The sequence below is a fragment of the Typopeltis vanoorti genome, chromosome 14 (genome assembly GCF_054136105.1).
Source record: "Typopeltis vanoorti isolate ZY-2024b chromosome 14, IOZ_Tvanoo_1.0, whole genome shotgun sequence".
Classification (NCBI taxonomy): domain Eukaryota; kingdom Metazoa; phylum Arthropoda; class Arachnida; order Uropygi; family Thelyphonidae; genus Typopeltis; species Typopeltis vanoorti.
This window is the reverse complement of record NC_143562.1, coordinates 109,230,310-109,257,999: the sequence shown is the minus strand read 5'-3', so window position 1 is coordinate 109,257,999 and position 27,690 is coordinate 109,230,310. Positions and strand designations below refer to the sequence as shown.

The following is a 27,690-nucleotide window of genomic DNA, read 5'->3' as shown; positions in this document are numbered from 1 at the left end:
AAAAGAAAATATAATCACAGTAAAGATGTATAGGTCTGGTAACAGTTCCTGTGTTTAGAGGAACTCTGAGGAACAAATAGTCATGACATCTTTCCAAGCAGTTTATACAGACATATATTCCTTCTGGCCTATGTTTATTTGCATTAGATAGGGTGAAAATAGAATTTTGAAAATGTTTTTGCATATACAACTGTTCTTTATTAAGTAAATTTCAGTTTCTATATTTTCAATGAAGTACATACAATGATAAAGCAAATAAAGTGTGATATGAAATCAATTGTTGCATGCTGAAAAAACAGAAGACAAATTATTCATTTTTATTACAAAATTTCATTTAATCATCAAAGCATATAAAAAATAGTACCATTCTTGTTTCCAGAAATTCCTGAAACACCTCTTCAGGTGAAGAATCACTTAGTAACACAAGGCAGCATAAAATTTCAGTTATTTTCTAAAAAAAAAAAAAAAAAAAAATATATATATATATATATATATATATATATACAGGGTGTTCGGGATAAATTTGACAGTTTCGTAAGGAAAAAGAAAATCTTCTTTGTATCTATTAAATTTAATGAATTGACAAAAAAACATTACAGGCAGAGTTAATTACAATACTATCAACAAGATTTACTCAAAATAACCACCATTAGCATCGATCACAGCTTCAATTCTGCTTCGGAACCTCGAACAAGCTGATGCTACAGTCTCCCTGGGAAGGGCCGCAAAAACTGTTTTAATTTTATCCATTAACTGGGCTTTTGTATTACTGGAAGTGCGATTGGTGTCTTTTTCAACTGCGCCCCATACAAAATAATCCATGGGGTTAAGGTCTGGGGAGTTTGGAGGCCAAACATTTGGACTGGTGAAGTCGTAGAAATTTTCAGACAACCATTTTTGACTTTTCCCAGAGGTGTGGCAAGGGGCCGAATCCTGCTGCCATACATACGGCCTACCATTGGCTACCCTTGTTATCCAGGGCTTGACTACAGTTAGCAACTCCACGAACAAAGCCCGAATTCCAATGCCAGGGTTCTTCAACACCTGTTCCTGCAGATTTGCGAGGAATTCTGCTGTACGAACGCAATCAGATCGTCTGCTAGGGATCTTTCTTCTTGCTACATCCTCGTAGTCACCATTGCAAGTCTCTAGTTCATGCCTGATTGTTTTTACTGTATTCAGGGAGCATTGGGCAGCAGTCGTAATATCCTTATTTTGATGGCGGGCACGAATCATCATGATACAAGTTATTCTCTTCCATGATTCAGGTGGGTTCCAGCTATCCATCCTTTCTGACATCTTGTATATGAATGAAGAAGGGTCCAAACTTTTAAATGAAGAGAAGTGTGTGTTAATACATGTAACTTACGGAAAAATATAATTAATTATAAATATGTCAAATTTATCCCGAACACCCTGTATATATATATATATATATATAAGTGAGGAAACAACAGAAGAAGCATACATGCTTACATCATTTATACATTATTTGAAAGTTCAAAATGAGTATATCTAGTGCTATGAAAATTACTGTTAAAAATTCTGAAAAAAATCACTTTTGCATTTGAAAACCCATAATATCCCATTAAGTATTATAGTTGGAGAGATAATTATAAGAAATTCATTTAATTAAAAGAAAATATAACCACAGTAAAGATGTATAGGTCTGGTAGCAGTTCCTGTGTTTAGAGAGCTCTGAATGCTAAGTTATTTTAGAAAAACTAATGACATTAGTAGAAATTGTATTAGAAGTAGATTATAGTGTGGTGTTAATTAGACTTAAGTTAAAAGTGACTTTAAATATAAGTTATTTTGTACAGTAAGTTACACAGCATAGCACATAGCACTAATGCAAAGCAAAACAATGTCATCCAAAGAATCATTGTTCAAAGAATTCCCGAGAGAGACTTCAATCAGTGAAATGTCTGAAATGTATTCATTACCAAAGGTGAATGGAATTTAGTTTGAAAGCAAGAGTGGTGAGACATTGTGCTGAAAATATTATGAAAGTGAGCATCAGAAATGGAAGTCAGATCAGGAGATTGAAGCAATAGATGGAACAGAGGATAAATGTGTGAAAATGTGCAAATGGTGTAGCAAATGATAGGACCAAGAGAGGAGTAAAAGTGACATAATAGAGAGAGAGAGAGAGATAGTAAAAGTGACAATCAAAACAATAGTAGTATGATAGATATGAAGAATGAAAAGTTGGCCATAGTGAGGGAGATAGTGAAGTTATGTGGAATATAACACACAGGATGAAGATGAGTTAGAGTGAATGCAGAAACTTCTTTTAGTGAGTGGCTCAGCTGAGAACAGAAAGAAAGAGGAAGATGAGAAAATAGAAAGGAATGCTTGATCAAGAAAGAAAGAAAAATTAAGGGAAAAGAGAGAGTCTCGTATGGTGATTCTATTATAAGAGGCGTGCTTGATCAGAGAGTCAAGAAATCTTGATTCCTGATGCAAAGATTAATGATGTTCGCGAGGCTATTAGAATGCAAAAGGATAAAGTGAAAGTTGTTTTGGCTGGACTGAATGATTTGAAAAAAGAAAAGTATGGTATCAGGAAGGACATGGAACAGTGACAAAGTATCAAAAGAACAGCGTGAGACAGTTATGATAGTGAGTCTGTTGCCAGATATGACAGTTAAGTTGAAAAGGAAAACCATGATAGTGAATGAGTCAATGCATAGATTGTGCAGGAAGAATTAATGTGGAGTCTGTGGATGTGTAAAATGAATTGTAGTGAATGTGTAAAGTGGCTAACTTAGACAAAGACCCAGCTAGAATTAAGACTGGTGGCAGAAAAATAAATAATTTCTCAATTTCATAGCAGAAATAAAGGAAGATCTGGAGCAGTTCATTCTATTGGTTAAGAGGGAAAGCTACAAAAGCCAGGCCTAATTTCAACATCAGCAACACAAATGTGATGGTTTCTGGCAATTTGATGTATTAAAAAATAATTATGCTTGATATATTTCCAGCTCACACTTGCTTTCACTTTTTAATTGACTGTTGCAGTTATCTTGTATTCTGTTTTATTTATATCATCATCATAATGATCAACAGATATAGACCTTTTGATCCATTCCATCTCATTTTTAATCTAATAACCTGTTTTGAGGTCTACCCAGCCTTCTCTTCCCAACTGGTTTATTTAATTATTTAGGATATCAGATGTTGGCCATTCGGTTTACATGTTCTATTCAAGTTTATTTATGCTTATTTAGTTTTACTTTTAATTTTATTTTTAGTTCTTTTAAAATATTTTCATTTTATTTATTGTCTAATATGTATTTTGCAGTTCTCATAAATCTTATTTCACTTGTTTTTATTCTTTATCTTGTTTATTCGTTGCCTAAATTTCGATGCATATAATAACATAGGTAATACTAAAGTATTGTATATTTTTAAGTATATTTCTTTTTGTACGAGATTCGGATTGACAGTTCTATTTGTCAGGCACATAACTCATAAAAATTTTGAAGTTTTTAATTTGATGTCTTTTTCTCCTTCATATGATCAGGAACAAGAGGGAGAAGTTTTTGACAATGGTTAGTGCAACCTCGCCTAAAGTTATAGGCATTAGTAAGACTTGACTAATAGTTACAGGGATAGAATGTCAAGGGTTTAGTATTTTCAGGAAAGATGGAGAAGATAGGATTGGGGGAGGAGTACTGCTGATGATAGCAGATGAATTGCAACCAAAAGGAATATGAGACAGGAGGGAGGGTCACTGTTCATTTGAAGCAATCTGGTATCAGATTAAGGCAGTAAGAAAAAACATACAGTTGGTTGTTATTACAGGCCAGGGAGTTCCACAGATGATCTGGAAGACATGCATTGCCAAATTAGTACAAGGAGTACAGGTCAAGTGATTATTATGGGGGACTTCAACTATGGAGATATAGACTGGAAGGAAGAAAGATCACATGGCAGAAAGGAAATAGAATTTATACATCTGCTGAGAGATAATTACTTAAGGCAGCATGTGATGGAGGGGACTAGGGGTGGGAGAGTACTGGACCTGGTCGTTGGATCAGAAGAGCTATCTGTAACCATGGTGGCCACATTGCTTCCGATTGGCAAAAGTGACCATATGATCTTGACTTGGGAGATTGTAAAACATGAAGAATATTCTGTGAAGAAGGGGTATATGTGGAACTCCATGGCAAGTGATTATGACAAGCATAGAAGGAAGCTTAATTTGTGGCATGGCATAAAATACTGCAAGGGAAAGATGCTAGTAGTACATGGAAGATAGTTAAGGATTATCTGGAGGAAGCAATATTAAATTGTAGGAGTTACATGGATGAGTAATATCATTAAGCATGAACTGCAGAAGAAGAACATGTTGTGAGCGGTATATAAGGAGAAAGGTGATCAGCATGGCAAGGAAGGCAAAATCAGATTATGAGAAGAATCTAGCAGAGCAGGCCAAAGGAAATCCCAAGTAGTTTTTTCATTATGTTGAAAGTAATAGGAAGAATGGCCATGAAAGATTAACTTTAATGAGTGATGATGGTCACGAGGTGACAGAAGCAGATAAAACAATCGCGTTATTGAGTGACCACTTTGTGGTCACTCAGTAACTCAGCAATTTAAGTTGCAAGGTCACTCAGCAATTTAAGTTGCAACATATAGGTCAGAATATTTGGATGTAACACTTCAAGTGAGATTACACAAGGATTTCTTCAACACTTTGTATGAACATTTTTTTGTGTCCACATTTCTTATTCTATCTTTCCTTGTTATCAACAAAACTGTCTGCAAAACTTCCATTGCTAGTATACTACTTAAGCAATTTTTTTTTAGTCTCCATGCCAATGCTACATAAGACAAAACAGGCAAAAAAGTAAATCCTGTTAAATGAAAGGTACACTTCAGTAAGTCAGCTAAATACACTGTTAAAAATAGCATTTTGCCCAGTAAAATGCCTCCTCGATATCTCCTGATCTAAACTTCCACATCACTAAAAAGTACACTTTCTAAATATTTAAAATTTTCACTACTCTTTAAGACTTGGACTTGTTCACTGAGTCTAATATCATTAATTCAAGCATTTTTTCTCTATGATTTATGATTTATGGCATTCCGAAGAAGACTATACTCTTCTTCGGAATGCCAAATCACCCGCAAACAGCTGTTCTCCCTTTCATGTGATTAACTATTAAAATGATTAACTATTAAAATGTGAATAATTATTAAAGATTACGCTACTCGGCAGTAAGGAATGATGGTGGATTCAGCAGCAGTCACAAGTGGCGTAACGCCAAGTCCTCCGCCATTTAAGAACTCAATTATTAGCAATATCATAAGGGACTTTGTGGCATGTATGGGTCTCGGGAATTACATATGTGGCTTGTTAAAGAGAGTGGAGAGCATATGTGCGCAAAATGCAGGCAGTTGGAGGAAATAAGTTCATTAGATATATCGATATCCGACTTTGTTGCTCCAGGAACGGGGAATGAATGTAGGAAGACAAGTAGTGTGATAGGAGAGAATGAGAAAATAATAGTTGATAGTGTGGAAGGTGTGAGTGACTGTGAAAGTTTAGGAGATGGTTTTGTTCGGGAGAGTGAATTTAGATTAAGAGTGACTGACCTGCAGAGGGAGATAGATGAGTTGAAAGAGGAGGTGGAATGTCTTGTGAATGAGAGCAGAAGTATGAAAGATAAGATTAGGAGAATGGAAGAGATAAATGCAAGGCGAATCAGAGTAGGAGAGAGTGAGAATTTAGGGAGTATGAGTGAGAGGTATGGGGGTGCTAGAAGAGGAGAGAATGGAAACAGTAGAAGAGAGGGAATGAGAGAGAGGTATGGGAATGCTAGCAGACGAGAGGATGGAAACAGTAGGAGAGACGGAATGAGAGAGAGATATGGAAGTGCTAGAAGAGGAGAGAATGGAAACGGTAGGAGAGATGGAATGAGAGAGAGGTATGGGAATGCTAGAAGACGAGAGGATGGAAACAGTAGTAGGAGAGACAGAATGAGAGAGGGATATGGAAGTGCTAGAAGTGGAGAAAATGGAAACAGTAGGAGAGAGGGAATGAGAGAGATGTATGGGAGTGCTAGAAGAGGAGAGAATGGAAACAGTAGAATAGAGAGGTATGGGAATGAAAGAAGAGGAGAGAATGGAAACAATAGGAGCGAGGGAATGGTAAGAGGTATAATGTATGGCGACTCAATGATCAGTGGTGTTCAAGATAGGATGCATGAGGAGTGTTTGCCAGGAGGAACAATAAAAAGGGTGGCTATGGCAATTAAGAGAGGTGAAAGGGTGGATGAGATGATTGTGATGGTAGGAACGAATGACTTGAGTGGTAATGTAAGTCGGGCAGCGAGAGATATGAGATTTTTGCTTGAGACTGTACGGAAGAAGACAGAGAGAGGAAAAATAGTGTGCATGTTGCCTAGGTATGATAATGATGAGCTGAGCAGAAGAGCGGGGATATTGAATGGCATAATAGCGAGAATGTGTGACAAGAGAGGACTGGTATATGTGGATGCTTGGAGTGCGTTTGAGGAAAGAGAGGAATTGTATGCGAGAGACCGTTTACATTTGAATGAGGAAGGACGTAGGCATCTGGAGAGATTGCTGTTCTGAACGGGTCAGTGTGTCCCAGGGAGGATGATAGCAGGGGTGGCCTCTTGTGGGAATGGATACTTGGGAGAAGGGAGACAATGTCAGGTAACACTGAGCCCAGTGGAGTTTAGAAGGGATAATGCTGGGTATAGAAACAATGGCATTTATATGCTTTATACTAATGCCAGGAGTATCCGGAATAAGGGAGAGGAATTGGTGGAGCAGATAGCATCAGCCTGGCCAAAAATTATTGCGATCACTGAGACGTGGTTGACAGAAGGGGATATAACAACGGGAATAGAAGTCGCTGGGTATAGCATTTTTCGTCAGGATAGGAGGGGAAAGCGTGATGGTGGGGTACTGCTTATGATAAGTGATGACCTATGTCCTCTGAGAGTGGAGAATTTGGAAGGAAGTGAGACAAATGATTTTGAGAGCGTATGGTGTGAGGTAGAGGTAGGCAAGACAGGATATTTAGTGGGGTGTTGCTACAGACCCAGGAGCACAGAGGATGGGGACCAGGAGATATGTAGACAGCTAAGTTTGGCAAGTGCAAGAAGAATGATTGTTATGGGAGATTTTAACTTCAGTAGTATAAATTGGAGAGAGGAAGATGCATGTAGCAATAGGGGAATGGAATTTCTAGAATTCTTGAGGGACAAATGTCTTAGGCAACATGTAACAGAGGGAACAAGAGGTTCAAAAGTTTTGGATTTGGTTATAGCATCAGAAGAGTTGATAATAACTGAGTTGACGTCTCTCCCACCAGTTGGAGAGAGTGACCATATGGTGTTGACTTGGAAAATGAATAGACGTGCAGGAGTATCAAAGAGACGGGAACTTATGTGGAATTATAAGACAGGTGATTATAATAGTCTTAGACGTCAACTTCGGGAAGTTTCATGGAGTGAGGAATTGGAAGGCCAGGATATCACTAGTGCGTGGGAATTGTGAAAGAATATTTGTTATCAGCAATGGTAAGTTGCATACCACGAGTGAAGAAGAGGACGCAATTTGGAGTAAAGTGGATGACAAACAATATTAAACAGGAATTGCATGCGAAAAAGAGGCTATGGAAGAGATATAAGGAGACAAGTGAAGATATGCATGAGAAATATAAGACACAGGCTAGAAGAGTGATTAGTGTGGTAAGGAGAGCGAAACTGGAATATGAGAGGAGATTGGCACTAAGATCCAAAGAAAATCCTAGGGAATTTTTTAGCTATGTGGCCAGTAGGAGGAGAAATGACTGTGGAAGAATGATATTGTGGGATAAAAATGGGAATAGAGTGACTGATGCAGAGGACATAGTGGAATTGTTCAATGAACACTTTATTGGAGTATTTCATCCTAGAGGAGTCAGTTTTAATGCTAGAGGGATAGGACTGGTTCGAGGTCTGGAGGTACAGGAGGAGAGTGTGTTTCAGATACTGAGTACTCTGGATGTCAGTAAAGCTGTGGGACTGGATGGTATTTCACCACGAGTTTTGAGAGAATGTGCTAGGGAACTGACAGTGCCTTTAACCTGGCTTTTCAATGAAAGTCTGGCTTTGGCAAAGGTGCCCAGGGAATGGAAGGAAGGTAAGATAGTGCCATTGCATAAGGGTGGTAACAGACTGGAAGTGTCAAATTATAGGCCAGTCTGTGTGTCATCAGTAGTTGTTAAGATCTTGGAGAAAGTAGTGAGGGACCGTATACAGCATTGGGCAGATGAGGGTAATGTTATCTGTGAGAATCAACATGGATTTGTGAAAGGACGCTCTTGTTTTAGCAATATGCTAGCCTTTTATAATAAAGTTACAAGAACATTAGATGAGGGAAAGGCATATACTGCAATTTTCTTAGACTTGGCGAAGGCATTTGACAGGGTGCCACATGATAAGCTGATATTTAAGTTGCAGCACATGGGTCTGGATGTCAGATTGGTCAACTGGATTCAGGATTGGCTGTCTGATAGGTATCAGAGAGTTGTGTATGGTGGAGCAGTTTCCAGGAGGCAGAGGGTTACAAGTGGGGTCCCACAGGGCTCAGTACTAGGACCTATATTGTTTAACCTTTATATCAATGACATAGCCAGTGGATTGCAGGGGGATATTCAGTTGTTTGCGGATGATGCGAAGCTGGGAAGGATTATTAGTAATAGTGCAGATGTGGTAGCCCTGCAAGAGGATTTAAATAAGCTAGATAGATGTGCAAATGAATGGGGGTGTCAGTTTAATGCAGCAAAATGTAAGGTCTTGAAGTTTGGGAAACATCGATGGGATGCTGCATACTCTATGGGAGGAGTTATACTGGAGGAAGTAGGGGAGACAAGAGATCTGGGGTTGATGATTGATAGAAACCTGAAGTTTAGGGGACATATTGCATAGGTGGTGAAGGTAACACAGAGGATTGCTGCTATTATGAGAAGGACACTGACCTGCAGAGATAAGAGGGTTATCATTCCATTGTATAAGTCTCTGATCAAACCACACTTGGACTATTGTTCTCAGATTTGGTCCCCAGGATTTGAAGGGGATAAATTAACTGTGGAAAGGATACAAAGACGGATGACAAAGATGGTTTCAGGACTGTACAAGGATAGTTATGAGGATCGGCTGAGAGAATGTGGACTGCAGAGTTTGGTGGATAGAAGAAGGAGAGGTGATATGATTGAGACTTTTAAACTGTTGAGAGGTGGTTACAGGGTTAACACTGGGGAGTTCTTTCGCTTGGTTGAACAGCGGGAAGGAGTGATGACAAGAGGCCATCCCTGGAAGTTACGAAAGGAAACTGTGAGCAAGAGGGTAAGGAGTGGTTTCTTTGTGTGGAGGGTGGTTGAGCCGTGGAATGCATTGCCTGATGGAGTGGTGGGAGCGAGACCGGTAAGTGTGAGTTTAAAGAGTGGTATGATAGACTTTGTGTTTCTCGGGGGGGGGACCTCCCCTCGATGATTCTTGACAGACTTTACGTCTTAGGAAGGACCTCCCTCGATGAGTCTTTTGACTCCTTGGAGGCCTGAATAATAATAATAATAATAATAACTGTATCTAGGATATTGATCATCACCATAATGAGCAACAGAGATAAGATACTTCCTTGTAACAATCCAATGTTAAGTGTAAACCACTTTGAAATACCAAATGTAGTCTTCACACAGCTATTACATTGAACATACACATTCTTGATTATAACTATTTCATCTTTTTCTATACCTATCTTTAAGAAACTTTTCATGGGTTTTTTTCCCTAATTCTCAATATCTCTCTATTTTTCCTGACAACAAAAATCAAATGAACTGATTTTTCTCTCTCACCCCTTTTTCTAAACCAACTGCTGCTCTTTCTCTTTATTTTAATCCTGATTCTTAATGCCATTATCCTAAATAAATCTTTGTACAGTAAGATATGAACATTTATGAACAGATCCAAACAAGATATGATATGAACAGATCCATACAGGTCAGTATGGATGGGAATTTTGTTTTAGTAATCTGGTTTCCTTTTATAACAGAGTAACAAGAGCAGTAGATGAGGGTAAGGCATGTTTTTTTTTTCCTCATCCTAAAGTGAAACAACAATGGAACAATAATCTCCTTGATCCAATCATCAGGTATCACCCTTCTTTCTCCACATCATTCTAAAGATCTCACACAACCATTTCAATCCTGACCTGTCAGAAGGCCTGATCATTTAATCAGACTAATCATCCACTTATTCTCTGTTTTTCTTAATGATTCTACAAACCCTGCAAATGCTATTTCCCTATTATCTCTCTCTTATCTCAATATTAATTCCAGTTTATTCCATTATGGCTTTCATCTTTGTTTAACAGATTTCTGAAATAATTCTGCCATATCATCCGAATCTCTCTTCTAGCAATCATAAAATTTCCATTTATTAAAATTTCTGGTCCTGTGTTGCTTCTTCTATTCCTCTTTAATCCATATAACATTTCTAGTCCATGTACAATATCATCTTCGAACTTAATGTGTAAATTCAACAGGGCATTTTATTTTTCTTCTTTAGTTATTTTTTGCATGGCTCTTTTTCTGATTATAAACAATTCTATCATCATTTGATCTAGTTTTTATGAACTTCTGAATACTTTTTTAATGCCTTTTTAACTCTCTCATTCCAACAGTATTTCTTTCTTTTCCTTTTCTACTTCCACACACCTCTTCTGATTTTCATGTCATTACATCTCAAATTTTTTTCATCAGAGATTCGAATTCTTGCTTTGTTTCAATTTCCACAGCTTCAGCTTTCTACCTCTTTTTTATTTCCAAGATTTATTTTCCATATATACCTTAAAAATAGTCATACAAAACCTATAATCTACATCAAAGTAACAACTTTGGCAACAACAACAATAATGGCAAAACTTTGATGTCCATAACTTCCCTGCTCCATTTTACAGCAGCTGCACTATATAATTTAGAAGGCCTGGTCAACAGGTTGAATACCATATGACTGGAGTAACTATCATAGTACCTATCTATGAAATGGGAAATAAAACAATGAGAATTAGAGGAATTTCCCTGAGTGTTCCATGCAATGTATATGCATGCATATTTGAGGGAAAAAAAAGAAAAATTGTGGAAAAGAAACATGGTTAGGAACAAACTAGGTCAAATGGGATTTTCAGAATCAGATTTTCACTATAATTTGAAAATCTCAACTTATCAAATTGAAATATCATAGGAATATGGCAAGGATGAGAGGTAATTGTGAAAAGTTGTCCGTAACTATCTCTGGATCTACAGTATCTAAAAATAAGATGATACGTCTTTTTTTACTACTTGTATATGGAAAGCATGACTTATACATTAAATTGATCACGGTGTCTTCTTTGGTATGGCTCACAGTGATAAAGTGATAAGCTTTAGCACTGTGATAAAGTCTTATCACAGTGATAAGACTTAAAAAAATAAAAAATCATAACCGGTCTCAGTTGTGACCCTTCTCATGTTTCTTGCATTACAGGATATTAAGTAATGTAGCTGATCTGAAGTCGGCAACCTCTAGATGCAAGAAGACTAGTCGTGAAGTAACTTCGCGACTAGTCTTCTGCTTACATTTGGGTAGTATAAGGATGAAAACTAGAATATAATTTCTTGCCAACAGACACTGTTGGCAAGAAAAATTTCTACATTATTATCATTAAATTTCTACATCATTATCATTAAATTTCTACATCATTATCATTAAATTCCTATTATGAACCCTCAGAGGGTGTACACAATATTATGACAATGCTAAGTGAAAAGGTTACATAATTACCTTCTTATTAACCACTTTGATCCAAATTAATCTGTTTTCTCTCATGACACCAATATTATCAGATATATTCTGAAATATAATATCTAGGGGTCGTTCACAGGAATGGGGAGAACTGTCTGGTGCTTCTGAACTAATGTCCAATCCTCACTTTCATGTAGTGCACCCTGTTAGTAGGTATCTACAGTACTGAATGAATGAGGATGGGCTGGCAATCTGTGACTTAGCCGACCAAATTGTACTGGCTTAAACCACAAATGCATATATGATGATACAACATATTTCATGCCAGCTGGGAGATTGCCCAGTTAAACAGGGCTCACGCTGTTTTCGTTAGAGAACCAGGGCGAACAGTGAAAAGTCAGCTACTGGAACAAGCTCCAACTGAACATCTAGAAGAAGAATAAACTCAACATAAGAACTGAAGATAGAAACCATCAATATAAGGAGTATTAATGGAAAGGAAATCAAACTTGCAGAAGAATTGGAAAAGTACCACATGGGCATAATTGGCACTACTAAGACAAAGAAGACAAAAACAGATGAGGTCTTACTAAATAATAAGTACAGGATGTTATTTTCAGGCAATAATGATCAAGGAAAGGAAGGAGTAGTGAGAGCATTCAACACCAAACATGTAAAACTTCTTGATTGGAGTGCATGGTCTGACAGGTCTGTTTTACCATAGTGGAGGTATTTAATGTGGAATTTGTGTTCATCTTTTCTAATTGGGATGGTGCATCCTTAAAGATACAGTTAAAGGTACATTGAATTTTGTAAAACCCCTGGGTGAGCAAGGTATGAAAGAGGATCTTTGGAAGAGCTAAGTAAGTTTCTTAAATTTGCCAGGGGTTTCAAGGTTGTCTTAATATTGCATTTGAGTTCTTTTTTTTTTTTTTTTTTTTTTTTTTTTTTGAAATGCCCCTAATGTATGGTATGGCTATGCATTCTTAATTTTTTTTTGCTTTTAATGGCATTTTTATGGAGGATCTTGTGAACTTTATTTACAAATGTTTGGTTAAAAATTTCAAATTCTTGGTTTAGAGCTTGTTCACTCGTGCAAATTGTTAGGGATCTGTGTTTGAGGGTGCTGATGACTTCTAGTTTTTGTCTTGGATGGTGGTATGAATTTTTATGTATGTACTGGTCTGTGTGCAGGTTTGTGGTAGACAGTAAAGAAGAGGCAGCCTGAGGGAAGATGTGTGACAAGTACATCTAGAAAAGAAAGAGAGTTGTTTTCGATCTTGATGGTGAATCAGATATGTTTGTGTTGTTTGTTCAGGTGGCTTAGGAATGTTTAATATTTCGCAGTTGTGGGACCAAATGGTGAAAATATCATCAACATATCTGAGCTAGACTTTGGGCTTCAGGCTGGCTAAATCTAGAGCTTGTTGCTCAAAGTCTTCCATGTAAAAGTTAGCTATTGGAGAAAGTGGTGAGCCCATGGCCATACCTTCTTTTTATAGGTAAAAATTATTCTGCCATGCAAAATACCCAGAGCAGAGTACATGGACAAAGAGGGCAGTGGTATCAGGCTGAAATATGTTCTGTAACAGAAGAATAGTATCATTGATCAGGACATTAGTCTCTCTTCCTTTTCTAGACATACTTGTCGCACGTCTTACCTCAGGCTGCTTCTCCTTCACAGTCTGCCTCAAACCTACACACAGGCCAATTCATACATAAAAATTCGTACCACCATCCAAGACAAAAACTAGAAGTCATCAGCACCCTCAAACATAGATCCCTAACAATTTGTACCAATGAACAAACTCCGAACCAAGAATTTGAAATTGTTAATTAAACATTAGTAAAAAAAATGGCTACAATAAAATTTTTAAAAAAAATTCATAAAATCCACCATAAAAATGCCATTAAAAGCAAAAAAGATTACAAGAATGCCATATCATACATTAGGGGCATTTTAAAAAAAAAAAAAAAAAAAAAGAACACTACTTAAATACAATTTTAAGAGACAACCTTCAAACTCCTTGCAAAATTAAGAAATTTACTTAGCTCTTCCAAAGATCCTCTTCTATACCTAGCCCACCCAGAGGTTTACAAAATTCAATGTACCTGTAACCTACCTTACATAGGGAAAACAGGACGCACCATCCCAATTAGAAAAGATGAACACAAGCACCATATTAAATACCTCTATGGTAAAACAGGTCTGTCAGATCACTAATTCCAAACATGTCACAGAATTGACCAGAACCCACCCAAACCTGGTTTGAAAGAAAATTCAAAGAAGCCTGGTGAAATGCTGAAACTTCATTCAAATCTGAACAAAAATGATAGATTAATTATTCCAAGAATTTGGAGGACCCATCTTCAACCTGTATCGCATCCAGAATAACCCCACACAGAAGAAAATCTTAATACGAGAGGACTTTAGAAATTGTTTAATGCAAGTCTTTTTTGTTGTTTTTTTTCCACTAGAGGTGAGGATAGGGTAAATGATTAACAAACATTTTGATTCATCTTACTTTGTATAGTATAGTGTCATGTAGCTTGTATCCTGTACATATGTATGTTTTCCTGATGATGACCCCAATACAGAGGTCAAAACATCGAATGTTACTTTCTTAATGATAAGTAAAGTAATTATTCTAACGTGCTATGTCTCCATAAATTCCTCATTATGAATGCTCACCACCGCGTAACCTTAAAAGAAAGAAATACATACCCACAATAGGATTCTAACCCACAGCCTGGTAGGAGAGCAGATATGCTAAGTGCTCGGTCAACCAGACCAGCATCAGCTTATTCACACAGACACACCTATTTTTTATCTTTCTAGTCCTCTGCACATTCTGTCATGACATTTTCAATCTATTAAAACATCTCCCATCCCTCTCTATTAAATTCCATAGGGCCCATGAAGAATGCACTAAAATCATCATATTGTAATGCCTTATTCAAAAATTAACATTCAAATGGAAAACAACAAAGAAAAAACTGCAAGGGGAGGGGGGAAACTGGAGGAAGGGAGCAGCTCTTTTCATTAGAGACTTAACCTCTATAAATTTTACTCGTAAATTATAAGTGTTTTCTTGTTTACTGGAGTCCTGAAATGATCCTAAAAAATGAAGTCAATATTTATAACATGGGAGTCCCAAATGATCTTACTCCTGTTACTAATCTACAACAGTTTTCATATCGACATGGATGGGATTGTCAAGGGGAGAAAAATTTCTTATGCACATAAATAATATAGGTATGGGATAGGAATTTTGTACAGTACACAGCTTCCTTTCAGACAGATATGCATAAGAATCAGTTTGAACAACAACCAAGCTGGCATGGATTTTATCAAAATAGAGTTAGGATGAATAAGTGAGGTAACATGAAATGATATTTAACTATGTTTTATTGTCTAGTTTCAAAACAATAAAATTCTTAGTTTCCTTTCAGGTTCCCAGTCTAACTATACCTCTATACATACAGAGTATAATTTGACTACTTACACAATACATACATGGAGATGCAAACACTAGGTGGAAGAATTATCTTCCAATGCAAGATGTAATGAAATCTTTCACATCTGTCACCATGACAACATAATTCTTTGATATGAATAAAACCTGATATAGAAACAATTTTGGAGAATAGAATGTGATATCATTTGTGCTGGTATATCAAGCTAAAATAGTACTGCTACTACAGAACTTTAGTAGTATTTTTTAACAGTTCATTATAGTGTACCATAATAGTTCACTAATGTTGGAATAATTTAGATACAAAATAATGTGAAAGAACCCTGAATCTGTTGAAAGTTTATTTTTCACTAGGTTAGACTATAATAAATTTAGTTTAATCCTTTATCCCAGTTTGCTACGAGTTGCCTGGTGTTGTACTACTTACCCAGGTAAGATAGTACAACACCACTATATTCAGTCCTGAAGATATTTTCAGGCACAAACTTTGTTTGCTCTCACTGGGATAAAGGATTAAACTAAATTTATTATAACCCTGTATCTGTTTTTATAACTATAATTTACAAACATATATAACATTATTGAATTTAATAAGCTGACCTGATTATTAACATCATCCAGAGATTTCAAGGTCTTCTGACAATTCTACATAAAAAAATAATCATATCACGACTTGTATATTATATGTATTAACATAATGTATAACTCTGCAATTATGTATATTCACACACTTAACACCTTCTCAAGACATACACATCAACACATTCTAAACTTAACAGATGAAAGAAGAAAACACAAAACCTTACCAAATGAAGAAAGCCAGGGAAAATATAAATTAAAAAATATAATAAATAGAAAATGTAAAGAAACAACAGAACAATGGTATACAGAGAAGTGCAAAGACATATAGGATTTAACCAAAAATCATTATATAAAGCATATCTACTCTATCATATAAAATGATAAACCTTTTTTGTAACTTTGTGTCACGTTTTTTGTCAAGTTATTCGAAACATTTTGAAACTCAAGGTTACCCTGAGTGTCGAATCTTCAAAATTCGAGTCATCAGAATTCAAGGAGAACAGGCCTACCAGTCCGGAACTTGGGGGTTTGGGAGGCATAGCCTCCTGGGTGGAACCCCCCTTTCAAGTCTTCAAAATTCGAGTCATCAGAATTGAAGGAACTGGTAGGCCAGTTTGGCATACTGTCCGGACCACTCGGGGGGTTGGGTGCCATAGGTGCCGGGGGGAGGCAGATACCCTCTTTCAAGTTTTCAAAATTCGAGGCATCAGAATTTCAAGAACCGGCCTACCAGTCAGGAACTCGGGGGGGGCATAGGTGCCAGGGGGAAGGTGGAAATCCCCTTTCGAGTTTTCAAAATTCGAGTCATCAGAATTCAAGAACCTACCTACCAGTCAGGAACTCGGGAAGGGGGGCATAGGTGCCAGGTGGAAATCCCCTTTCGAGTTTTCAAAATTCGATTCATCAGAATTCAAGGAGAACCGGCCTACCAGTCTGGAACTCGAGGGGGGGGGGGGGGGGGGGCTTTTCAGTCTTCAAAATTCAAGTGATCAGAATTGAAGGAGAACCGGACTACCAGTCCAGAACTCGGGGGGGGGGGGGGGGGGAGTCGCCGGGGCCCCCCTTTCGAGTCTTCAAAATTCGAGTCATGAAGGAGAACCGGCCTACCAGTTCGGAACTCGGGGGGGGCATACCAGTCTGGAACTCAGGGGATTGGGCACCATATGCTCCAGGGGGGTGGGTGGAACCCCTCTTTCGAGTCTTCAAAATTACAGTCATTAGAATTCAAGGAGAACCGGCCTACCAGTCCGGAACTCGGGAGGGTTGGGCGCCGTAGGTGTCGGAGCCCCCTTAGTAATATTATAAAAGGGGTGAGCCAGCAAAACAAAACAAGAAGTACAATTATAAAAAATAAACATGGGCACATTCTAATAGATAAGGAAGAAATTTATTAAAGATGTAAGGGGTACTTAGAAGAACCCTATAATGCAGATAATCTATATGATGAGGCTATAGAAAATAAAACAAAACTAGATGGGGAAAAAATTGACCCACGCATATTAAAAGATAAATTTGAATACTTGCTAAATGAATTGTCTACTAACAAGATACCAGGTGTTGACAACATTCCTTCAGAATTAATAAAACATTCAGGAAATAACTGTCGTACCTATTCAAGATCCTAAGGGATATACACACACACATACACACACACGTTCATAGAAACCACATCACCTTACATAAATACAGTTTTTAGTAGTTAAATGGTCATTTTCACTGGTTTATCATTAGATATTTCATTGCACTGTATCATCTATTATTCCCACAGGTTTCCATTTAACATAATAGTTGCTGCTATTGCATCAGAATTTTTTTATGTTATAGACAGCAAGAACTAGTTTTTGCATTTTCATGCTGAGATCACTATGGCTAGTTACATGCAGTTAACACCCTGCAGTAACATTGTGATTCAAGATTTGAATAGAGAAGGCTATTCCTCCTGTGAAATGACTAAAATGACTAAAAAGTCATTATTCTTCCCAGCCCTGTTTCAGTTCTCCAGACAATGCACGATAATTTTGAAGAGCTACTGTGATACAGCTACTGTCGAAAGTGAAGGAAACCAGATCTGAAAGGAAGAAAGCCACTGTCTACACCATGCAAAGATGGAGTGCTAAAATAGCTCTGCCTCAAAATTACCATGCATTGTCCAGAGAACTGAAACAGGACTGGGAAGAATAAATGGGAGTTGTGGCAAGCTCTACAACTGTCAGGAGAAAACTCATTCGACAGGGACTGACAGCCAGGTACCCCAAAAAGAAACTCTTGTTAACCAAAAAATAAGATTGGGTCAATTAAATTGACCCAATTTCATTTTTTGTGCAAAGAGGTGCCAAATGGACTACTGATCAGTGGAAAAGAGTAATTTTTCTGACAAGAAAAAGTTTAAACTGAAGGATGCCAACAGTAGACAGACAGTTTGAAGATGATCAGGGGAAAATTCAACCCTGACTGTAAACAGTCAAATTCTCAGCCAGTCAGGATCTGGGGTTGCATGTGTATCATGGTGTTGGTCACTTGCATTTCACGAAAGGTTCAATGAATGCACAAGTGTACCAGAAAATTTTAAAAGAATTGCTGCCTACTATCAGAGCCCACTTTACTGTAACAGCAAACTTCATCTTTCAGGATGCACTGCCCCTTGTCATAGGGCAGAAAGTGTAAGTATTACTTTCACAGACAATCACAAACATCTGGTTTGTGATTGTCTGTGAAACATTTAGCGCATCCGCTCTCCAGCCAAAAGACTGGAGAGCGGATACACTAACCACTTGGCCAACATGTTTCTGATTATTAGGTCATTTTGGTTGCAAAAGTCCAACAGTTGTTCTCCTCTGTCTTTGATTTGTACTAGTCCATATGGTCCTATATCTTTGCTTATCCTTGTCTTCCCAATCTTTGCACTTAAGTCACCCATCACAATTATACGCTTGTCTTTCTTTCCTCCATATTCTTCTATTGTTTCACTTATTTGTTCATAAAATCCTTCTACTTCTTTGTCTGGGTCTGTGCTGGTTGGTGCATACACTTGCATGATGATGAGGTCTTTAGGGTGTGATTTTACAAGTATAGAGATTACATGCTCTGATTTCCTGTATATTGAGATTACGGATTTTTCTAGTTCTTTTTTCAAAATACAGGCTACACCTTTCCCTGTTTTGTTCTCCTGATGTGATATGATGATGTACTGTTTTCCATTTGAGAGTCATGTATCAAATTGGTCTGCACTTCTCCAAAGAGTTTCTTCTATTCCTAAGATATTGATTCCCGTTCTCTCCATTTCTTTACACACATTCGCCAGTTTCCCAGCTTAATTCATTCCACTAACATTCCAGATGGCAATCCTCATGAGGTTGTCTTTTCCTGAAGTAGCAATATTCACACATACAAGCTGACAGCTGATCACACTGATGGCAAGAGTCAGATCACATGGCATACTTCTTTTGCTTCTGTGTCTATCCATAATATAATTATTAGAATACAAAACTGAAAAGATAGTGTTTTGATAAAGGATTTTGATGAAAACTGATTTTTGTCCGTTCACAGTGAAATATAAAAAAAAAATGATCCTTCTATTTGAGAGAAGCTAATGTCAAAAACATATTTAAATATTACATTGCAAAAAAGCTAAAATTTTGATACTCTTTAGATTTTTGCTCATTCACACATTAGTATTAGATGTAGCCAGAGATCTTTAGCTTACAAAACTGGTAAACTGATTTTAATCTAAGAACCTACCAACTATTATTCATGAATAACTCAATCCCACAGCAGATGAAAAAGAAAGAGCAAAAAAATACAATTCATAATATGTTCAGTCCTCTGGGATTTTAATTAACTGTGATCTCCAATATATTTATATATTATAGATTGTTAATTTTATCCAACATAGAGATTGCTTTTAATTTTCAGAGTAAATATCTTAAAAATAACATTTTAATAAATTTCTAATAAAAGAATAATTCAGAATTACAATTAAAACTGGACATTACCTCAAACAAAACTTTCTGGAACTGATTTACGGTTGTCCACTGATGTGCAATTATTGGAAATGAATGACTTAATGGAGTACCTTTTAAATGAACAGAACTAAGTACAAGAGAAATATGAGTTTGACGTGCAAGAAGATACATCATAGTTGCACTCAGATAGTCATCACCCTCCAATGCTCCCCAAATCTATAAAGAAAATAATACTTATAAACAAAAACACCATTTAAAAGAGTATAACTTTTATTGTTTTTTTCCATGTTAGCATTTCAAAAGAGATCTGTCATTCATACTACTTTAAATATGCTGCTTCGTTATGTTCTAATAAGTGATAAGTAATTTTTGTTAACATCAAAATGATAACAAACAATGACTGCAAAGTATTTCAGGAACATGCTAATAACTCAAATTAATCTAGCTATTTGGAGGAAAAAAACTATATACTAACAACAATCAAAATTAAGTTATCGTGATTTTTGTTTAAAATGCCTGAATCAAAACAGCAAAATAAAGTTAATTAAATCTAAGTATAGGTGATATAATAATTACTTAATGAGAGTATCTATAACAATGTTTTGATAATCATATTAGTATCTTCTACCACATTACATGAAGCACTGGAAAATAAAATATGCAGTTACCATAACCAGGGATATTAATCAAACGCTAATTTGCTGTTGAATGTTCTTCAATGTTTAATGACATCAACATCATTGGCATCACTGATAAATAAGTAGACTGATCCGTGCAACTGCTAGTGAGTCTGAAGAGATGACTGATTATGCTAATGCATTTCCAGAATGCATTGATGACTGAGGAGCATTTGCCCGTGCAATCTAATTCTCTTATTTGTCTTTTCTCACACCATGTGGTTTCAAAATACTGCAGATCACTATTCTAACTGATCAAGAGCCCAAACTTCCAGTTGTTTATGTCATGTTATATTTGTACATTTCTTTGCAATTCACATATAGATTATCCTTGGACCTCTTTACCTTTACTGCCCCTTGTTCTCTGTTCCCCCCCCCCCTTCACAGTACCAAAAAAGATCTGTTTTGGAAAGCCAGTAAGTGGTATACAGATGATATGAGCAATCCAGCAATGTTGGCAACATATAATCATTAATTCAATACTCAGACAATTTGCTTCAAACAAAACACTGATGACAATGACCTCAAAATTTAGTGGAAAGACCACTGGCCTTCCCACTGAATCTGGAAGATTCTTTGAATACAGCCCTGATAACAGTTTACCAGGTGTTTAGGCACCTGTAGTATGCAGTTCAAGTTTCACAACCAACAGCAAAGAAAGGCAATAACCCTAAAACAGAAGTCTGGTTGCAGCAAGTCCATCAAAGACTAAATATCCCAAAGTGGACTAATACATTTCAACTAACTTGATTTCCTCATCAATGTCAACATTGATGAGGAAATTGAGATAGGACAAGTCATCACTCAGACGCAGTTCATATTTTTCAAAGGTTTTTGTCATACCTTTCATACATTCATAGGCTTCTTTGAAAATGTCCACAACAATCTGAAGTCTATTCTCAGAATCAGAGAAAATGACTGTCACCAGCATACTGAAGTTCCACAAGTAACATTTTGGTTGTTTTTAAGGTTAAAAAGTTTCTCCTTCATCCTCTACAACTTATTTCAACAGCTAGAGAAGGAGCGTATATATAAAAAACACTGATGCTAAGACATACCTTTGCTGTATATCTGTTTTTAAGTTGAATGAGTCTCCCAAACTGTGCTATCAAACTTGCTAACATGTTTTAATGTAGCAGTAATCTCAAAACAGAAATGAATTTTGGTGGTGTCCCAAACAGCCATTGATCAGGCAATAAAAATTCATATTTTTATTGATTTTTAGGGACACAAAACACACGTGTTGAAAATATTATTTTACTGATTAATAATAAAATAATAACTTTACGTTTCGACCCCTGTATTGAGGTCATCTTCAGAAGGATACATGTGCATAAGAAACAAGTTACATGCTGTTGCACTCTATACAGGTAAGGTACATCTATGTTGTTAACTAATCTTTTTTGTTTAGCCTGCCCTCTAGTGATTAAAAAATAAATAAATAAATAAATAAAAAACTTTTAGTCTGGTTTGTTTTTGAACTAGGTTTGGTTTAAAAATAGAGTTAATTACACCTGTCATTTTTAAATATTTTGCAATTTTTATGTTTATATCTTTTTCATTTTCATAAGTGATCATACATCCTAGGTAGTTAAATGAATTCACCTGTTCTAAGATCTTGTTATCTATTACTATCTTAGTTTGTGCTGGATCTTGTCCTTTAAAGACTATAGTTTTTGATTTTTCTGTTGATATTATCATACCATTATCTTTGGCTATCTCATTTAGATCTAAAATAGCTTTCTGTAAGTTGTCTTCAGAATTTGTAATTATTATTTCGTTATTGGCAAAAAGGAGAGTGTTTAAGTTCACAGTAGGAGAAAGTTTAATACCTTGATGGAAATTTTTATTCCATTTTATTATTATTTCATTTCGGTAAATATTAAAAAGAGTTGCTGAGAGGGGACATCCCTGTAGGACCCCTTGGTTTATCTCTCGTATATGATAGCTCATGATTTAATCTTATTTGTATTTGATTATTTTCATATATACTTCTGGTAGCTTTTAGGATATTATTTGATATTTGTCTTTCTTTTAATATGTTAAATAAAATACTAATTTTAAATAAGTCAAATGCTTTTTCAAAGTCAATAAAAGCAATATGTGTTTCTAAATTGTATTCTCTTCTTTTCTCAATTATTAATTTTAGCCAAAAGGCCAGGTCTATGTATGATCATCCGTTTCTAAATCCATTCTGTACTTCTAAAATAAAGTTTTTGGAATATTTCATTACTTTGCTATTAAAAATTCTGCTATATATTTTGTAACCGGAATTTAGTATACTTATACCTCTAGAGTTTTTAGGGTCATCTCTACTACCTTTTTTAAAGATAGGAATCATAATTGCTTTTTTCCATTCTATTGGGGTGGTTACCAATTGAATAAATTTTATTTAAAAATAATAGGAGTCTTTCTTTGAATCTTGTTCCTGCATATTTATATAGTTCTGAACCTAGCTTAACTCCGACATTGCCAGTCCCAAGCATGGATGAGAAAAGAGGAGAGTTGTACTTGTAGCTAGTAACCATAATATGGAAAGAACATATTGCTACAAAAACCTTAACCATTGCTGGAAAACCAAGAGGGAGAAGTACTGGGGAAAAGAAGCAAGCCAGTGAAAGCCCCATTGGGGAAGCTGACAGGCAGAAAACTCCAAGAAAAAACCTCTTTAGCTGAAAACTTTTAACCAAAATTGGATGCTGGAATATTAGGACTTTGTACGAAAGTGGAAAAGCTAACTTACTAACCAGAGAAATGGAAATACTAGGTAAACAAGACAAGATGGAATGGTAGCAGAGAAATACAACTAACAACAAACAAATACATTTATATTCTGGAAACCAGAATGAAGATGACACACATAGCAAAGGTGTTCTTTGATGCTAAAGAACAGATACTAGAAGAGCACTAATTGAATGGAAACCAGTTTCTGAAAGAATCATCAAAGCTAGATTTAAAACTAAATACAGAAATGTGACTATAATAAACATATATGGACCAACAAAGAATGCAAAAACAGAAGAGAAAGAAGACTTCTAATACATGCTGCAAAAAGAAGTAGATGAAGTCAAAAGTAAAGATATGCTTTTAATTATAGGTAACATGAATGCAAAAGTAGGAAATAGTAAGGAAATGGGATATGAACGAATAATGGGGAAAAAAAAGTTTAGGAAACTGTAACGAAAATGGGGAAATCCTAAAAGACTTTTGCACTTTCAATGATATGATCATAGGAGAAACCATATTTAAACATAAAGACATCCATAAACAGACTTGGATATCACCAGATAAGAAATCCAAAAACCAAATAGACCATATTTTAATACACAGACCTTGGAGAACCTCTTTGATGGATGTAAGAGTTTGGAGAGGTGCAGATGCCTTTACAGACCACTTATTATTAATCAAAAATAAAAACGAAACTAAGAAAAATATTTGAAGACAAGAACCAAAGAATTAAATACAATATATCCAAACTGAAACACAAGGATACAAAAGACAAATATAAAATAACATTAAGGAATAAATATGGAAGCCTTGTAGAACAACATAAGGAAATAGACATTGAAGAGAACTGGGAAAAAATAAAGAATATATTTAATAGTACCGCCAAAGAAGTTCTGGGAAGGCAGAGTAGGAATTAAAACAATGGATCTCTGAAGAAAGGAAAGCTTTATGGAATACACTAATGCAAAGTACAGAAGAAAACAAAAGAAATAGGATAAATGAAAGATACAGGCTTAAAAACGGACGGGTAAAAAAAAGTGCAAGGAAAGATAAAAGAGTTTTCCTGGAGGAAATGTGTAAAGAGACTGAAGAAGCAGCAAGTAAATTTGACTCAAAGAGGTTGTTTGAGATAACAAGAAAGCTAGCTGGGAAGAATTTCAAAAGAGAAGGGCCTGTAAAAAATAAACAACGAAAATTACTCACAAATGAAGCAGACAGAAAAAAGATGGGTAGAACATTTTCAAGAAATTTTAAATGGAGAAATAGAAAACCTAGAACAAGAAATACCAGAAACACCAGAAGAAAAAGAAATACTTAAAATAAATACAGGAACAATAATTAAACTAGAAATAACTCATGCGGTAAAGAAAATAAAAAAACAATAAAGCAGCTGGGGGTGACAATATACAGGCTGAACTACTTAAAGCAGATATAAACACTACTGTTGAAATGCTACACCTGCTATTTAATCAAATATGAGAAAAGGAGTAATTGTTGAACAGTCAATAGAGTGGCTATTGACTGTTCAATAGTTATTGTTATATTTATGATTTTCCTCAGAAAATCATAAATATAACAAAGAAAACTCATAAAAAATCCAAAATCCAAATAGTAAATGATGGCCAACTATCAGAACCATTTGCAACAAACACAGGAGTAAGACAAGGATGTATACTCTCCCCGACCATCTTTCTGATTGTCATTGACTGGGTGATGAGGAAAACATCTGAAGAAAGAATTGGCATTCAATGGGGATGGTCAAATAAAATCAGTGACCTGGATTTTGCAAACGATATATGCCTTTTGGCACAAAAACATCAACACCTCCAAAAGAAAATAGATCTTTTAAACCAGGAAGCAAATAAATGTGGACTGAAAATAAATCATAACAAGACCAAAGTAATGAAGATAAACTCCAAACAAGAATTAGTCTTTGAAATACTAGGAAAAACACTTGAACAGGTAGATCAGTGATCAGTGCTGATCACTGATCCCAGGTAGATAACTTTATCTACCTGGGATCAGTGATCAGCACACAAGGAGGAACCAAACAGGACATACAAAATAGAATCCAGAAAGCACAGATTGCATTCAATATGATGAAGAAAATTTGGGGGTCCAAAGAAATAAAATTAAAAACCAAAATTAGGCTCTTCAACACTAACGTTAAACCAGTTTTACTATATGGAGCTGAAACATGGTCACTAACAAAGGAAAACATAAATAAAATACAGGTCTACATAAACAACTGCTTGAGGAAGATACTAGGAATATACTGGCCAAATAAAATAACAAACATAGAACTTTGGGAGAGAACAGGTCAAACCAGCATCAGAAATGAAATCACTAAAAGAAAATGGAACTGATAGGTCACACAATCAGGAACCCAGATAAAGAAATAGCAAAAATTGCACTAGAATGGAATCCCCAAGGCAAGAGGAAAAGCGGCAGACCCAGGATAACATGGAGAAGAGAACTAGAAATAGAGGCAAGGCAGCTGGGACGTTCCTGGAAAGAGATCAAAAAAGAAGCATTGAACAGAGTCAGATGAAAATCAATGGTTGAGGCGATATGCTCTGCAGGGAGCAAAGAAGATAGATAAAGGTAAGGTAAGATAAGGAACCTAGCCTATCTTCTCCAGGTGATTTTCCTTTTCTTGTAGGCTGATTTCTAATTCTTCTTTAGTTATTTCCTTTTCATTTTCATTAAATGTTTGCCAGTTGTCTTTTTTAAAATATTTATCTGTACACAATTCTGTGTAGAAATTCTTCTAATTTCAATTCGGTGTTTAATTTTATGTTATCTTTAGTATCTGCATTTAAGTGTTTCAAAATCTTATATACATTGGGTCTTATTTTATATAAATCATGTTCTAAATTAGAAACAAATTTGTTCCATGATTCTCTATGTCTTTTTCTGACTTCTCTTTTAGCTATAGTTCTTATTCTTTTATATTCTATTTCATCTTCTAATCTTTTACTGCTTAACCATTTATGATAGGCTTCTTTTTTCATTTTGATTATTTCTTTGATTGTATCATCCCATATCTTTAGTTTTTCTTTTATTGAATTTTTTGGTCTTTCCTAAGCTTTCATTTGTTACTGCATTTAGTATCGTTTTTATATTAAGCCATTCTATTTCTATTTCTTCATTTTATCTAGATATTGGTTAATTTTTTGTTCATATAGCAATGTATATTTGTGTCATTTAATAGTCTAGTTTTATAAACAAATGTTTTAAATTTTCTTTCTGTTCTTGTTACTTGTAGCCATTTAGGTGGTAATCTTAATTTTATTTTAACGAGGAAGTGGTCACTGCTTATTTCTCATCCTCTGTGAACTCTAACATCTAACAAAAACTTTGATGTCTTTTCATTTAAGATAAAATAATCTAATATTGATTTCCATCCTCTTGCTGCCCAAGTATATTTATGTATGTCTTTATGTTTATAGAAAGAATTCATTACTTTTAGGTGATTATAAACTACAAAGTCGATCAATTTTTTACCATTCCTGTTTAGTAGAGTATGTTTTCCATATATTCCTATATTATTATTAATTTTCGTGTTTCCAATTCTTGCATTTAAGTCTCCTGCTAAATTATGTAATCATTTTTATTTATTTTATTATATATGTTTTGTAGCTGATTATAAAAATCAATATTATCCTACTTTTCCCTCTTCTGGGGCATATAAACCAATTATTGTTAAATAGCCTCTATCTATTTTTATTCTAGCTTCTATTATTCTTTCATTCCATAATTTATAATATTTTAACTGTTTTGAAAGGGAGTTACGAATCCAAATCATGACTCCTGCTTGTGCTCTTTGGTCTCTGTCGACTCCACTGTATGTCACATTAAAATTTTCGTTTCTCATGGTTCCTTTTAATTTCTTTTTTGTTTAAGTGACTACTGCTATTTTAAAATTTCTTTCATTTAATATTTGGTCTAATTCTGTTTCTTTATATGCTATTCCTCTTACATTCCAGTTTGCTATATGTATTATATTTTGTTGTTTCCATTTACATTTTACCTTTTCCATTCCAGGGTCATTATCCATAGATTCACTCAGATTACCTTTTTCTGTCAGTTTAAAAGTAGAATTATGTTCTCCATGTCAGGTGACTAGCCTGACGATGGAATAGTTCAGTGGTAAGGCTTTTGAACTAGCTTTCTTCCAAATTTAAACCCATAGGAGGAATAGGGTATATTGAAGGAGAAAGAGTAGAATTATAGTAATGGTTTACAGAGGTGATATAGTTGTAAGGCCAGAAATGGAAAGACCCCATGGCTCTCGAGTACTCTAATAGCATAAGGGTCATTAAATAAGAAGAGTTGGCTGATAAGGCCTTATAGGAAAGATTAAAGTGAGTGGATCTGTATGTTCCTCACCTTAATAAAACGTAAGACCTTTTGCTACAATGACTGCAGTAATCCTACAGATCATACTTTCCAC

General features: G+C 35.6%; 1 protein-coding gene across 6 annotated transcripts in view; it reads right to left on the bottom strand.

Annotated features, from left to right (window-relative positions):
• The window catches only part of Cog1 (conserved oligomeric Golgi complex subunit 1), a 580,539-nt gene that overhangs the window by 462,265 nt on the left and 90,584 nt on the right, over positions 1 to 27,690 (bottom strand). For all 6 annotated transcript variants that reach the window (XR_016549365.1, XM_090403917.1, XM_090403919.1 and 3 more), the window contains exons 7-9: positions 19,861 to 20,046; positions 15,887 to 15,931; positions 365 to 451 (exon numbers count right to left, since the gene is read on the bottom strand). Coding sequence is in view for 5 of the 6 variants with exons in the window: in XM_090403917.1 (XP_090260043.1) it covers positions 365 to 451; positions 15,887 to 15,931; positions 19,861 to 20,046 (318 nt within the window). In the remaining variant the exon portion in view is untranslated. The remainder of the gene's footprint in view (positions 1 to 364; positions 452 to 15,886; positions 15,932 to 19,860; positions 20,047 to 27,690) is intronic.